Here is a 14,995-nt window from a genome sequence, read left to right as displayed (position 1 = left end):
AGAGAATAATCAGACTAGGACAATGTCATCAGACCTTCATGGGTAGTGACCACAGCCCCAGTCAGAGGCTACCTGCAGGGCAGCAAGGCTCCCAGGACTGGAGTCTCTTCTCAGGGCTAAAAAGAGGAAGGAAGTTTGGGAAGAGATTGTAATTCTGGGAAAAATAAAAGCCCCTAAACCAAGAGAAAGCTGTCATGTTATCTTTACTGTTAGTCAAAATCTTCATTGAATTCCTGAAGCAGTGAACGGCAGCCACCCACTGAAAAACCACCAGGAGAACCGACTGAAAGGTCAACCGTGACCCAAGGAGAACAGCTGGCTGACTTTCCAGTGCGGGTACAGCCTCTCTGGAGGGAAAATCATTTCTCAAGAGGCTATTTGACAAATTCAGACGCTGCATAAATCAGCCCCGCAGCCGACACGTTCCACGATGAAAAGGGGGCGCTCACAATTCAGGTTTGCCCTGAGAAATCACTGGTTTAGAAAAACATCACAGCTTTACTATGATTTGGCTATAATGTCACCTCAAGGCTAAATTGCTTCTCTGGCTCTCATACCACCCACAGAATGTATAATGCGTTCGTTTTGCCGGTATTTAATAAATACCTATTCTCCGCAAGGCTCTTACACATTAAAGTGAATGACTGCTTACAGACTTGAGCGCCTTGAAGGTCAAACTCTAGGACAGGACTATTAAAATACATTTCGCATCTTAACTAAAACCAGTGACATATACAGGAATAGCAAATCCAGTTATTCTCCCTTGCCTCGCTTTCTTCTCTCATTTTACAAACATGCACAGAGGTCAAACAAGCATCCTCTCTGCGCATGAAAACAAAAACCAACACTCAGTGCAGGCAAGCAAATCACCGATGTAATCCAAATTTCCCTTTAAAACACCACCTTGGGGCTTCCCTGGTGGCGCAGTGGTTGAGAGTCCGCCTGCCGATGCAGGGGACGCGGGCTCGTGCCCCGGTTCGGGAAGATCCCACATGCCGCGGAGCGGCTGGGCCCGTGAGCCATGGCCGCTGAGCCTGCGCGTCCGGAGCCTGTGCTCCGCAACGGGAGAGGCCACAACAGTGAGAGGCCCGCGTACCGCAAAAAACAACAACAACAACAACAAAAAAACCACCTTGCTTCTTGAAAGAGCAGTCTCTCAATTTGTGGGTTGTTTTTTTTTAAAACCACATTTGACCATTCTCACAGGCCCCAAATCCATGGGTTCTGCCCGCTCCATTCTCCTCAACCCCCTCCCAACCCTTGGAGCTTGAATCTCTCAGCATTATCCATGACTGGTTCTTAACACCAAAGCCAACATCTACTGTACCCCCTCGATCTACCTGGCCTCTCCAGGGCCTTTGAAAGTTAAACTCCCTATTCCTGTACCTTCCTCTCCCTGCCCTGAAATCTTCAGATTCCATGTTCTGTTCTACTTTTGTTCCTGGGCTGTCTTAGCAACTTAATGGCTTCAAATATCACATGTGCTAATATGTAAGTAATACGCTAATAGTTAATAGCTTCAAATGATCACATGTCTCCCAAACCTTGCTCTCCTGCCCAGTTCCTTCTTTTTTTTTTTTTTAATTTTTGTTATTAAAGTGTAGTTGATTTACCATGTTGTGGCAATCTCAGCTGTACAGCAAAGTGACTCAGTTATACACACAGAGACATTCTTTTTTTCTGTTCTTTTCCGTTATGGTTTATCCCAGGATATTGAATATAGTTCCCTGTGCTATACAATAGGACCCTGTTGTTTATCCTTTCTAAACGTAATGGTTTGCATCTACCAACCCCAAGCTCCCAGTCCGTCCCTCTCCTTCCCCTCCCTCCCCCTTGGCAACCACAAGTCTGTTCTCTATGTCCATGATTGTTTCTGTCTCATAGATAGGTTCATTTGTGCCATATTTTAGATTCCACATATAAGTGATATCATATGATATTTGTCTTTCTCTGACTTACTTCACTTAGTATGGAAATCTCTAGTTGTATCCATGTTGCTGCAAATGGCACTATTTCATTCTTTTTTATGGCCGAGTAGTATTCCACTGTATATATGTACCACATCTTCTTTATCCATTCCTCTGTCAATGGACATTTAGGTTGTCCCAGATCCGTCTCTTCAAGATCCATAGTTCACCCATGAACCCATCCACACCAGCATCCCACAAGGACCTGGTGGTGGTTTTAAAACATGTGCACACGTTTGTCGTGTGTACACTCTTCTCACCAAAAGTGGAGTCTAATTCCCCTCTCCCTGAATCTCAGCCAGTCTTTGTGACGCATTTCTAACAGAATGAGGAGTAAGTGATGCCACGTGACTTCAAGGCTAGGTCACGCAAAGACACAGCCTCTGCCTGCCTCTCTCTTAGGACCCACAGGTTGGGGGCCCTGGAGTAACACATAAGAAGCCCAGGCACACTGAGGCTGCATGCTGCTGGGTCAAGAACATGGTCTCCAGCTAAAAACAGTACTCAACACAGGCAAGCAAATCACCATCCTCAAACAGCTCATGCTGTTTTCACCGGAGACCATGGGGATTGAGTCAGGTGCCCGAGGAGCCCCAGCTGCTGGCATCTCCCCAGTACAGCCACCTTCGTGTCAGTGAGTGAGCCTTTGGATGAGCCCAGCCTCATGCTGCAAGCCTCCCAGCTGAGCTGAGTGGAGCAGAGACAAGTTGTCCCCACCAAGCCCTGCTCAAATTACAGATCTGTGACCATACAAAAAATGCTATGGTTTTAAACCACTAGGTTTTGGGGTGATCTTTTATGCAGCTTTCGATAAACAGAAGAGACCTCAGATGTAACACACTCCAAATGGAATTCCCTTCCTTCTGCCTGCCTCTGCTCTCTTTCCTGTTTTCCATGTGATCTGAAAGCCCTTGTCTGTTCTTTCCTATCCTCAGATCCTCTCCCCTCACATCTGACTTGTTCTACCCAAAGATCCCTCGGGAATCCAGCACCACCACCTCTGGCGTGGAACACAGTGATACCCCCTGCCTGCTTTGCTAGTACCTTCTATGCAGCTGGCAAAATGCTATTCTAAAACTAAACTCCCACCCACCTACCACCTGCCTATCAGAACAGAGTCCTGATTCCTGATCCCAGTGCACAAGAGTGCTCACACACCCCTAGCGACCACCTAGAAGTCCAGCCACAAGGAACTTCTGAGGATCACCAGCCCTTTCACGCCTCTGAACCTTCTTCCCAAATTCCCTTCCTCACCCTTCCTTCTCTCACCTACTTAGCCTTCAAGTCCAAGTTCAAAGGTCACCTGCTATGAGACCCCTCTCCTGATGACCAGCCAGAGTTGCTCACTTTCTCCTCAGCCTGTCATGCAGCCCTTACAACCTCCACTTGACTACAGTGACCAAGTTCTCTGTGTGTTTCTTCAGCCTGGCCTGTAAGCCTGAGGGCAGGCATCATATCATAATTGTCTATAAATAAATGAAATGTTTAATTTGAATGGGGAACCACTGAATTATCATTTTACAGAAATGCTCACATTCCATTTCAGAATCAGTATCTATTGAACCCCAGTGCTAGTCACAGATTTTTACTCAATTTTCGCAAACAGTTGAGGTATTATCAGCCTCAAAGGGTTGAGTGACTGATCCGATGTCTCATCACCAAAAAGTGATGAAGCCAAATTTTGAACCCAGACGTAACTTCAGGTCCAGCATTCTTTGCCCTGAACATTTACAATGAGTTCTGGTGCACGGGGACAGACACATGGCCATAGTCTGGTGTAGATACAAGTCCTACTGCGCCCTTCCCACGGTAGCTACCATAGCATGGCACCCTTTAGAACACCTCCGAAAGGAAAAGGGACAAGATATAGAACTTTTAGGTAGTATAATATGTTGCATAAGGACATGAACTATATGGCCAAATATTTCAGATTTAAAACCCAGCTCTGTCTGCATCAAGCTATGTGCCCTTGGAGAAGTTATTACTTCATTCTTTTTTTTTTTTAAATAAGTAAATTTATTTATTTATTTATTTATGGCTGTGTTGGGTCTTTGTTGCTGCGGGCTGGCTTTCTCTAATTGTATTGAGCAGGGGCTACTCTTCGCTGCGGTGCTCAGGTTTCTCATTGCGGTGGCTTCTCTTGTTGCAGAGCACAGGCTCTAGGCACGCGGGCTTCAGTAGTTGTGGCTCGTGGGCTCAGCAGTTGTGGCTCGTGGGCTCTAGAGCGCAGGCTCAGTAGTTATGGCGCACGGGCTTAGCTGCTCCGCGGCATGTGGGATCTTCCTGGACCAGGGCTTGAGCCTGTGTCCCCTGCATTGGCAGGCCAATCCTTAACCACTGCACCACCAGGGAAGTCCCATTACTTCATTCTTTCACATTTTGTTTCTTCAGTTGTAAAGCAAGGATATTATGAGTGTGGCTCACATGTTTGTTACAAAAATTTTCAAAATGAAAAAAAAAAAGCATTTAGAACAGACCTAGTATATAGAAAACATCCAGCAGATGTTGTTGTTGCTGGCATTAGTGGTAGTAGTGGTATTACTAAATGTGACCCAGTAAAACCCCAGTTGGAAAACTTAGGTCATTATAATGCAGGGCCTGAAGTGGTGTCCCTTCAGATTCCAATTTTGTTTTAATCAGTTGGAAGGAAACATTTCTAAAAAGTACTTAGTGTCCCCAGCCCTTTAAACTGTTTGCAAATGTAGTTTAAATTGTTCTTGGCCACTAGGTTACTCTCTTAGAGACAACAGGTGTGCGACCAAGTTTTTGTAAAACTCTCCACATCTAGTAGAGGAAGAATGGGGAGGTCATGGTCACTCAGCTTCTGGTTCCTCATGTGTGAAATGGAAATGATACCCGCTCTACCACCCTGCAGCACTGAAAGACGGAAATGGAATAATATGAAGAAAAATTAGAAAGAGTTCTGCAAAAACCAGATGGAATCATGATCATCACCATTCTGATCACTAATAAAGTGATATACCGGAAGTGATACACTCAGTATATACCAAAATGGAAAGTTGGTCACCCCTTTGCTAAAATGCCCCAGCCAGCCAAAATGTTTGCATTTTTCCCTCTTTACATAATTTGTCTTCTGGTTAACTAGTAGCAAACCCTTTCCACCACTGTCAGCAACCCCATTACCCTTCTCAACTGCATTCAAAGAAAACTTCTAAAATGTATTGACACCATCCTTGCCTCCTAAGTTCAGGATACATTAGCATCAAATAACTACCCTCAATAAAATAGTATAGAAAACATATTTATGAAAGTATTTACTGAGCACTACATCCAACATCCTTTGGAGAACAAAAATTTAATCAGCACTGTCTCCTCCTCTATCTGTAAATGTATACACACGCACTCTTACATATATACTTGGGAAGTAAAGTACCAGTTTGGTTTCTATTTTCAGACCAGATTTTCAGTGATTATATATAAAACTATAAGCACATTTGGAACATGTATTCTTGTCTCCCTGCCAAACAATTAACTTTCCTTAATTCTTAACCTTTTCTATCTAATCCCATCTGATTTTATATAGGTTAGAAATCTTTCTAATGAATGTATGTGCAATAGGACAAATATTTATGGAGTACCTACTACACACACACTCAACTGAGAGCTGGGAATACGAACGTAAGAACTTTCTCCTACTGACACTTCATATCTAGCCAAGTACAGATCCCAGTGAGGTGGATAAACTACTATCTTTATTCCTACAGCCCTACTGATTGCACCATAAGCTCCTTTTCCACACCACAATGCCTCCAACAAAGCTCAAAATACAATGGGTGAAGTTTAATCCTGTTTATTCTCAATCTGAAACTTTATAAGGTCATGTCTTACATCATTTTTAAACTGACATTTACATTTGCATAGCTGTAACATGAAACACATTCACCATGCCTATAAGCCAAGGCATGTAGATTACTAGTCTTGCCTAAAACCACTACTTTTAGCATTGATTACAAAAGCGTCAGAAGACACAAAGACACAGAGAAGGAAGTATTGAAAGCAACTCAGAGCCACGCAACTTACTCTATAAACTGTCACCGAGAAAATATCTGCTCTTAATAATGTCTTTTCTTAGTAAAAATAACATAAAGGGTTCAACATAACCAAAATAAAAATAGAAAAAAATAAATACTTGCCACAAAACACAAAGGTTTAATATGAACAGGGGAGCGGGGTGAGGGTAAAAGAAGGCACTAAGATCCCAATTTTAAAATGAAGGAGCAAACAATCTCAAAAGGGGAACACAAACGGCTAATATCATCTACAGCCTTTCTAGCAAGTGGAAGAATTTTAAATGAAAAGAGATGGCATTTTTTTACCTATAAGCTTTATAATTCTTTTTTTTTTTTTTAAAGGGCAATGACATCTTGCAGAAAAGGAAACAACCGAGAGGGAAAAGGCAATTTACAGAACGGGAGAAAAACATCTTCAAACCATATATCTCATGAGGGCTAAGTATCCACAACACATAAACAACTCCTACAACTTGACAAAAATATTAATAATAATCCAAACATAAAATGGGCGAAGGACTTGAACAGACATTTCTCCAAAGAAGACATACAGATGGCCACAAGCACATGCAAAGCTGCTCGACATCACTAATTATCAGGAAAATGCAAATCCTAACCACGATATTATCTCAGACCAATTAGGTAGGCCAGTATCAAAACAAGAAAATAAAAAGGGTAGCTGAGGATGTGGAAAAATTAGAACCCATGCAGGCTCCCTCTCTCTTCGGTTTTTTGGCCCCTACAACCTTCCCATTTCCCTTTAAAATAACTGTTGGTAGGAATGTAATATGGTACAGCCATTCAGCCACTACGGAAAACAGTATAGAAGTTTGCAAAAAGAAAAAAAAAAACAAACCTAGAAATAGAACTACCATATATACCAGTCATTTTATTTCTGGGTATTGAAGGGGTTCAGAACAAGTCTCCCTCAAATATACCACTCTGGCATGTGGACTATTTTGAGTTGAAGGCATTCAAGACCCAGCAGATTCAGGAAAAACTTTTACCTCTCCCTTACCTGCCTAAAAGGATTTAGATAGACGGTCTAGTCCAGGAAGGGAACTATCACAAGAGATAATTACAAAGAGCACAGGTGAGGTGTTGAGCTGGGGGTAGCTCAACTGGGCCTAGAGATCAAAGTCCTCCCTGGATCCCACTGTCCTGCGTGGCATGGCAAACATTTGTTTACCAAACCTTTGCTCTTCCCATCTTCCTGTGATCGTCTTCCTTCTCTTTGAAGACCCAGAACCCTACCCCCTTCTCCATAACTCAGAATGTCATATAAGTCTCAATTCCCTGAATGCCTGTGGGTCTCATATTCTTGTAAAACCCCCGCACATATGTAACTAAATTTGTTTTTCACCTCTTAATCTGTCCTACGTTAATTTGATTATCAGACCAGCCAAAGAACCAAGAAGGGTAGGGGAAATAAATTTTCCTTTCCTACAGTATATACCCAAAAGAATGGAAAACAGGACTCAAAGAGTATTTGCACACCCATGCTCACAAAAGCCAAAAGGTGGAAGCAACCTCTGAATGCCCACTGAAGAATGAATAAAGAAAATAAAGTATGATAAAGAGAATGGGGCATACATATATACTGGAAAATTATACAGCCTCTAAAAAGATAGAAATCCCACAATATGCAACAACATGGATGAATCTTGAAGACACTATGCTAAGTGAAATAAGTCAGTCACAAAATGACAAATACTGCATGATTCCACTTTAATGATGTAGGTGAAGTAATCAAACTCATAGAAACAGAAAAGAAAACGGTGGTTACCAGGGGCTGTGTGGAGAGAGAAATGTGTGTTGCTCAACGGGTGCATGGTTTCAGTCATCAAAACGAAAAAGTTCTAGAGATTTCTTATACAATAAGGTACATATAGTTAACAATACTTTCCTGTACACTTAAATATAGCTAAGATGATATATTTTATGTCATGCATTTTTTACTACAATAAGAAAAAGCAGTAACAATTATGTTTTCCAGAAAGCGATTTAGCAACAGGCATGAAAGGCCTAAACATACTGACATCCTTTGTCCTGTATCAGGAAGTTTATCTTAAAACAATTTCTCTTTAAAGTATTATAATAGCTAAAATGAAAAGCAATCTATATTCCAGCAAAGAAACAGTTAAATAAACATCAAATGCTGAAAGGGTACAGTCATCAAAAAATGTAGTTTGGAGATACTTTTTTAAATGACATGTTAAAATTCTGATTATCTAATAGTATCCAAAATACAATACAAAACTATATATATATTATGTATAGTACGACTATGATGAACATATACTGGTACATTCAATAAAGAAAAAAACAAGGTCTAATAAAAGAAAGAGAAAGGGAAACGGGGGGAGAGAGGGAGAGCAACGGGGAGGGAAGAAAGCTATACCAAACGGATTTCTGTTGAATTTGCATCCAGACAAGTTGATTCTAATGTTCATTTCGAAATAAAATCTGGCAAGAATAGCTAGGAAAAAGTCTAGCAATAAGAAGAAAAACAGAGTGAACAGGAGAGACTAGCCCTTCCAGACATTTTTACATATTATGAAGCTACAATAATTTAAACCGTTTAGTTGCTGGGAATGAACAGACAGATCAAGGGGAAAGAAAATAATACAGGACTTTAGTATTGATAACAGTACTATGTCAAATTAGTAAAGGAAAGATCCATTAGTCAGAGTAGCCAGCTGAGGGGCTGGCAGGCGGCTGAGATTCATAACTCACATTTTTTAATCAAAATAATCTCCAGATGGATGAAAGATTTAAATGTAAAAAATAAAAACATAAACTCAAAGTGAGAAAAGCATTTCTAGGAATGATTCAAGAGCAGAAGCTATAAATAAAAACCGCCATCAATTAGTATTTCTGCTTGGAAAAAATCACCAGAAAGTCAAAAAAGGAATGACAAACTAGGAAAAAATATATAAGCAATTCATGTCATGGACAGAGGGCTACATTCTATAAGTCAAGAAGAAAAAGAGAAAAGAAAAATTGGCAAAGTATATGATCAGACATGTCACAGAAAATGCAATATAGATCTCAAACATATCAAAAGAAGTACAACTGCCTTCATATTAAGAAAAGTATATAATAAAGCATATACTGAGAAACTCCTTTTCCCCTACAAGATAAGCAAAGATGAAAAAGTGTGACAACACCCTGGGCGCATGATGGAGGGAAGCAGATGCTCACACATTGCTGGTGGCGAATAACTGGCACCACTTCTATGGAGCGGAATTTAGCACATCAAAATTGAACAGTCACATTCTTCTAAGAATTCTTCCTACAGACATACTGGCACATTTATCAAATAACTTGCATACAGATTTATTTGCTGCAGCTTTGCTTTCGTAGCAAAATATCAGGGGAAACCTAAATGTCCATCAATAGGGAACAAGATAAACATCACCTGTTATGGTACATAACATGGTACATCTACAAATAGACATCTACAAATAGCCCTGAAAATGAAACAGCTCTATATAACATTATGTTCAATGATCTCTAAAATATACATTGTATTTCAGTGAAAGAAGTTAGACGCTAAATAATTTGCGTGCTACAGCTTATATAATACACACACATACATATATAGTATTTAAATACATGTGTGTACACCTATATAAGTAGAATCTCTCTGGATGGATGGAGAAGAAACTGTTAATAATGGTGACATCACTACCCAAGGGAAATAGCCTCAGAGACAGGAGTGGAAGGGAGATTTACATTTTGCAACCTTTTAGTCATTCTGAACGCTGTATCATGTGCATTAATTACCTGGTCACACTAGTCAAAGTGATGCTGGAGAAGGGTATTTTTAAAATATACTGAGTTTAAAAAGGGAGGGGAGGCAAGATATAAGATGAAATAGTCAATAGGAGATTACTTTGTGATTTGTTTAAAAGGACAGATACATGGATGGATATAAACCAATACGCTAACAGTGATTTTCCAGACTAGGATTATAGGTAACATTATGTTCTTTTTCTCCATCTGTATTTTCTGACTTTACTAAAATGAACAATACTCTCGGTTACGAAGAAGTATTTTTAATTTAAACATTTTGTTAACTTCCACTAAACATTAAATCCCTTGGACACTTTTCTAATAAAAAAGCACTGCTAAGATTATGGTTTCTGGACAGCTGGTACCCACCGAGTTTAAATAAAACTTGGAAGAGTCTCAGAAGAGAGATTTTTACAACAGTCAACAATTAAAACAGAAATAATTAACCCCACAAGGAAAATAAAATAATGTGAGCCTCCAACAAAAGGACCAGCAGCACAGAAGTTCAGGAGATTCGGGTGTTCTTTTTTGTTTGGAAGCGTGATTGTATTTGTTTTTATTGTGTACACAGATTATGCGGTTTTGAGATCTTTCTGAAGGATCACGACCCCTCTTACCACTCAGCTTTTCCCTAGGGACTAGGCAGGTTGCTGCATAAAAATAAATGCAGGAAGTGAATGGGAGCTAACAAAGACATTAGCACCATATGGAAAGTGAGACTTGCCCAAAGACACCAAGAACCTGGGTGGGTCACACCCACAGATTTGTGAGCAGACCCTCAAAACTGTTATCCATTCACCCCTATGTTTGTGTTACCTGTAAATGAGCGACACCTTACCTTTCTGTTATTTCTAAGGCATAATTACCATGCTGAAATTATAGTAACCTATTATTGTGTCATGGTTTTCTTACAGCTTTCTCCTCTCCCAGTTGTTTCAGCCCCAGCAGCCTTCCCTCACCCCGTTAAAATATAAAGCTTTGGTGGTGGTAGTGTTTTAATTCAAACACAGATAAAATGCTTAGTGGCTAGGTGACTGTCACTTCAATATAATGGCGCTAAACGACAAGTTATTACTAACATAGGAGAGTACTCGAGTACAATTATCTATTCAGCCCCATAAAAGGCAGTCAGGAGATTTTTTCCACAATGTATTCTCTAGCTAGCCGGCCGCACTGCACTTTCAAAATGGGAAACAGCACACACGTTAAGTGTGCTTTGCTGGGCTGAACGCGTAATAACTCCTGAGAGGCACTCTGTGGTTTACAGTGCATTTTAAATCATTTGATGTTGACTGCTCTCAATATACGTAGAGTATTGTATACAAAGTCTGGGTACAGTAGAGGACAGGAAAAACAGAATCTCAGGCTGATACTAAAAAGCATTCAGAATACATGGTTGAAAACAAAGGTAAACTGCTCATTTTAAAGCTTCATAGCTCTGTTAAAAATCAGTAGCAAAGGACAGATTTTGACAACTTCATAAGAAGTAAGGGATAAGGAGACAATTCAACAGAGACACGTACTTAAGACAAGAGGTAAGGCATTTAATTTTGCATCTAGAGGTTTGTTTTTTTTTTAAGGGACAAACACAACAAACTCCACACATACCAAAAAAGTAAATTAAACAAATTCTAAAACGTTCTGATTTGGTTTTAGATACTTCGAAAAAAATCACAAATTCAAGTGACAATCACAGGGGTTTTTATAAACCTTCTTTCAGCCAACGTACTTTGCTGGTGAACCTGCAGGTTTACAAACGCAGGTTCTTCCTTCTCAGTCTCAGCCTGGAGACTATGGAATCGCTGAAGACTGAGCCATCCCCTCTACCAGTTCAAAGATCTGACGGGTAAACTTACCCTCTACGCTCAATGCAGCTTTATCAGCAACTTTCTCCACCCAACCAGATTTCTGCTTCTTTAAAACACAGAGGAAAAAATGTACAGGAGGAAGTGGGAAGCAAATGACCAACTTAGAGGGACATCGGAGGTTACAGGAACCTGAAGGTACTTGCTCTTGGGCACTTTTCCCTTTCATCTGAGGCAGTCAACACACATTTCTGAACACCTACTATGTGCTGTGGGAACATAGAGATGAAAAGGCAAAGGAGACAGGCAGAAGGAAGCAAAAGTATAAGGAAAGGCCATGTGGTTCTAAGACAGCAAAGCCGTGCAGTGAGTCAGCTGACCTTGCCCAGGCGGGTGGCTCGTCTTTCGTTTAGAGCCAAGTCTCCAGACTCTCCACTTTAAGAGGATGGATTTCCCTAGCCGTCCAAGAATGACAATTAAAAGCAAGGACTGACATGACTAACAAATATCCTGACCAAAGAAAACATCTGAAAATTAGAGATGGAAAAAGACTCCTCTTATAAACCAAGAAATTTATTAAATATGTCTTAGACACACACACACACACACACACACACAGAAAAAAAAAAACTAGTCCTACAAAAACCACACAAAGGGGCTTCCCTTGTGGCACAGTGGTTAAGAATCCACCTGCCAATGCAGCGGACACGGGTTCAAGCCCTGGTCCGGGAAGATCCCACATGCCGCGGAGCAACTAAGACAATGTGCCACAGCTACTGAGCCTGCACTCTAGAGCCCGCGAGCCACAACTACTGAGCCCGTGTGCCACAACTACTGAAGCCTGCGTGCCTACAGCCTGTGCTCTGTAACAAGACAAGCCACTGCAATGAGAAACCCATGCACCACAACGAAGAGTAGCCCCTGCTCGCCACAACTAGAGAAAGCCCATGCACAGCAACAAAAACCCAACTCAGCCAAAAATAAATAAATAAATTTATTTATTTTTTAAAAAAACAAAACACACAAAGTGCACCAGCAAACTGGACTATTACAGAAGTACTAATGGCTGTGACTCTTACCAGCCAAACTAGAATACAAAATCTAAAAAAAATTAGTCGCTCCATTCACCTGAGTCAAGCACAGCTTTGTCCACTTTGACAAGTACCACATACAGTTATGTATTCTAAAAACATCTTTATGTTAAATATGACAACGTAAGACATACAAACGTTCACATATTTGACACCCTCATTGCCCCCATTAAAATCCAGATTAAAAAATGCTGGCTTATTTGGTGGCCCATAGGCCTCCTCCTAACAATACATGTAAGACCTGTGAGGGGCTTTTTGACTCAAACATTTAAATATCTACCATGTGCAAATCACCAGGCTACCCAACCGTGGACAAAGATGAAGTATATGCTTCTAACCTCAAGACGTATAAAATCTAGACAATATGTGTGCAAGTGTATATATAGTGTATTACATATGCACTATATATTGCATATTGTATAGCTAGTGGGAAGCAGCTGCATAGCACAGGGAGATCAGCTCAGTGCTTTGTGACCACCTAGAGGGGTGGGATAGGGAGGGTGGGAGGGAGATGCAAGAGGGAGGGGATATAGGGATATGTGTATATGTATATGTATAGCTGATTCACTTTGTTATAAAGCAGAAACTAACACACCATCGTAAAGCAATTATACTCCAATAAAGATGTTAAAAAAGAAAAGAACTGACACTTAAAAAAATATATTGTATAAAATGTTTATAATATACACACTCAGATGTCAGGTGTGAGATTAATTTGAGGGGTAGGGAGAAAGGAAGGGTTGGAAGGCTCCAAAGATTCTATCTTACAACTTATCAGAAGTAAAACACAAAATAGTATATATGGAATATGGTTTTATTTCAACAAAAACTCACATGCATGAAAGTAAATACTGGAGGGTAAAAAAAAAAAATTAATGAAAACTGTTGTATTAGAACTCAAAATAGGAATAATTCCTATGCCCCACTTCCTAAAATTTACCTTAATATCGTTACTTTTTTTTTTTTTCTTTTAGCGTCTATATATCTTTTTAAAAGCGTGCCACGAATCTGTGTTACGGTTAGTGGGTTATTATCAGCAAAGATCTCTAGGATGTGGCAATGTTTAAATCTGAAAACCTTGCCCTCCTACTGCCACATCTCTCTTAAACAATGACTCAACTGGAGGCAATTTCACTTAATACACTATATTCAAAAACAAGTGCATCCAAAGCTAGAGTAATCAGATTAGGGATTTTGTGTTGGGGGGTTTCACCTTGATGGGTAAAAGGGGACCCTTGCTATGAAAAATTCCCCACCTGCAAATAAACCCGTAGCCACTACTCCACAACTGGGGGATGTTAAATGTTTGCATCCAAAGCCATCGCCAGGGGCTCAAACGCCACCCAAAATCCTAACCACGTTAAGGAGACGTGGGCAGAAAGTCTTCACATGCGGGTGGGGAGGACTTCACGTTCCCATCTTGCGGGGCGAAACAACCCACTGTCCTCAGTCCCTCAGTTTCCACCGGTCACAAGAGCGAGCTGAACAGGACTCCCTGGGTACTGTTTTCCACCAAAGCGCATCTCGATCTGCAGCCCCGGCTCGGTAAGCCTGGCGCCAGCCCTCCGCCGCCTCCCAGAACCTTCTCTCTCTTTTTCTTTCTGCTCCGTCTCTCTCTAACACACACGCGCGCCCCATCCGCCCTCTCCGGCCGCCAGCGCCGCTCCCTGCAGCAGGGCCCCACCAGGACGCCGGATCCGGATCGGGGGATGCAACTCGCGGCGCAGGCACCGAAGCCTCTGCACCTGCTCCGGCGCCAGGCCGCGCGCCGCGCCGGACCCCGACTCGGACCCCAGCGCCGCGCCGGACCTCGCGCCCATCCCGGAGGCGCCGTGCCGGTGGCGTCCGCGCCCTCACCTTGCTCGCCGCGATCCATGTCTCCCGCCCGCCGGCAGCGAGTCCCCGCTCGGCCCGCCCGCCCGCCGCGCTCCTCCTGTCCTCCGCCGGCGGCTCCCGGGAAGTCCCTCCCCCCGGAGGCGTAGAGCGCGGCGGCGCCGCCCGCGCGCGGTGGGGAGCGCCTCGCCGGGGCGTCACCCAATCACCTGACCCCCGCCGGCTGGTGCGCTCCGCCGCGTCGGCGCTGGAGGGAGGACGGACGGAAGGACCGACGGACGGAAGGGCGGGCGGGGAGGGCAGGCTGAGCTCAGGCAGGAACTCGGCCCGGGGGAAGAGGGAAGAGGGGGAAGGCGAAGGCTCTGCATCACCGTGGGGGCCGCGTGGGGACCGGGATGGCGTTTACGTTCCACCCTCAAGTTATTTATCATATCAGAAGTTTCCTCGGGGGACCCTGAAGATTCCCTTTC

General features: G+C 42.3%; 1 protein-coding gene across 1 annotated transcript in view; it reads right to left on the bottom strand.

The window, feature by feature from the left end:
• Positions 1-14,610, bottom strand: part of TPD52 (tumor protein D52) — a 119,277-nt gene extending 104,667 nt beyond the window's left edge. The window contains exon 1 of the mRNA XM_029222573.1: positions 14,550-14,610. Coding sequence (XP_029078406.1) covers positions 14,550-14,568 — 19 coding nt within the window. The 5' untranslated portion in view covers positions 14,569-14,610. The remainder of the gene's footprint in view (positions 1-14,549) is intronic.
• Positions 14,611-14,995: the final 385 nt, after the last annotated feature.

The sequence above is a fragment of the Monodon monoceros genome, unplaced genomic scaffold, assembly GCF_005190385.1.
Source record: "Monodon monoceros isolate NGI ecotype Baffin Bay Population unplaced genomic scaffold, NGI_Narwhal_1 Super_Scaffold_14, whole genome shotgun sequence".
NCBI classification, from domain to species: domain Eukaryota; kingdom Metazoa; phylum Chordata; class Mammalia; order Artiodactyla; family Monodontidae; genus Monodon; species Monodon monoceros.
Note: the sequence above shows the minus strand (reverse complement) of the source record. Positions and strands in the feature narration are given on the sequence as shown.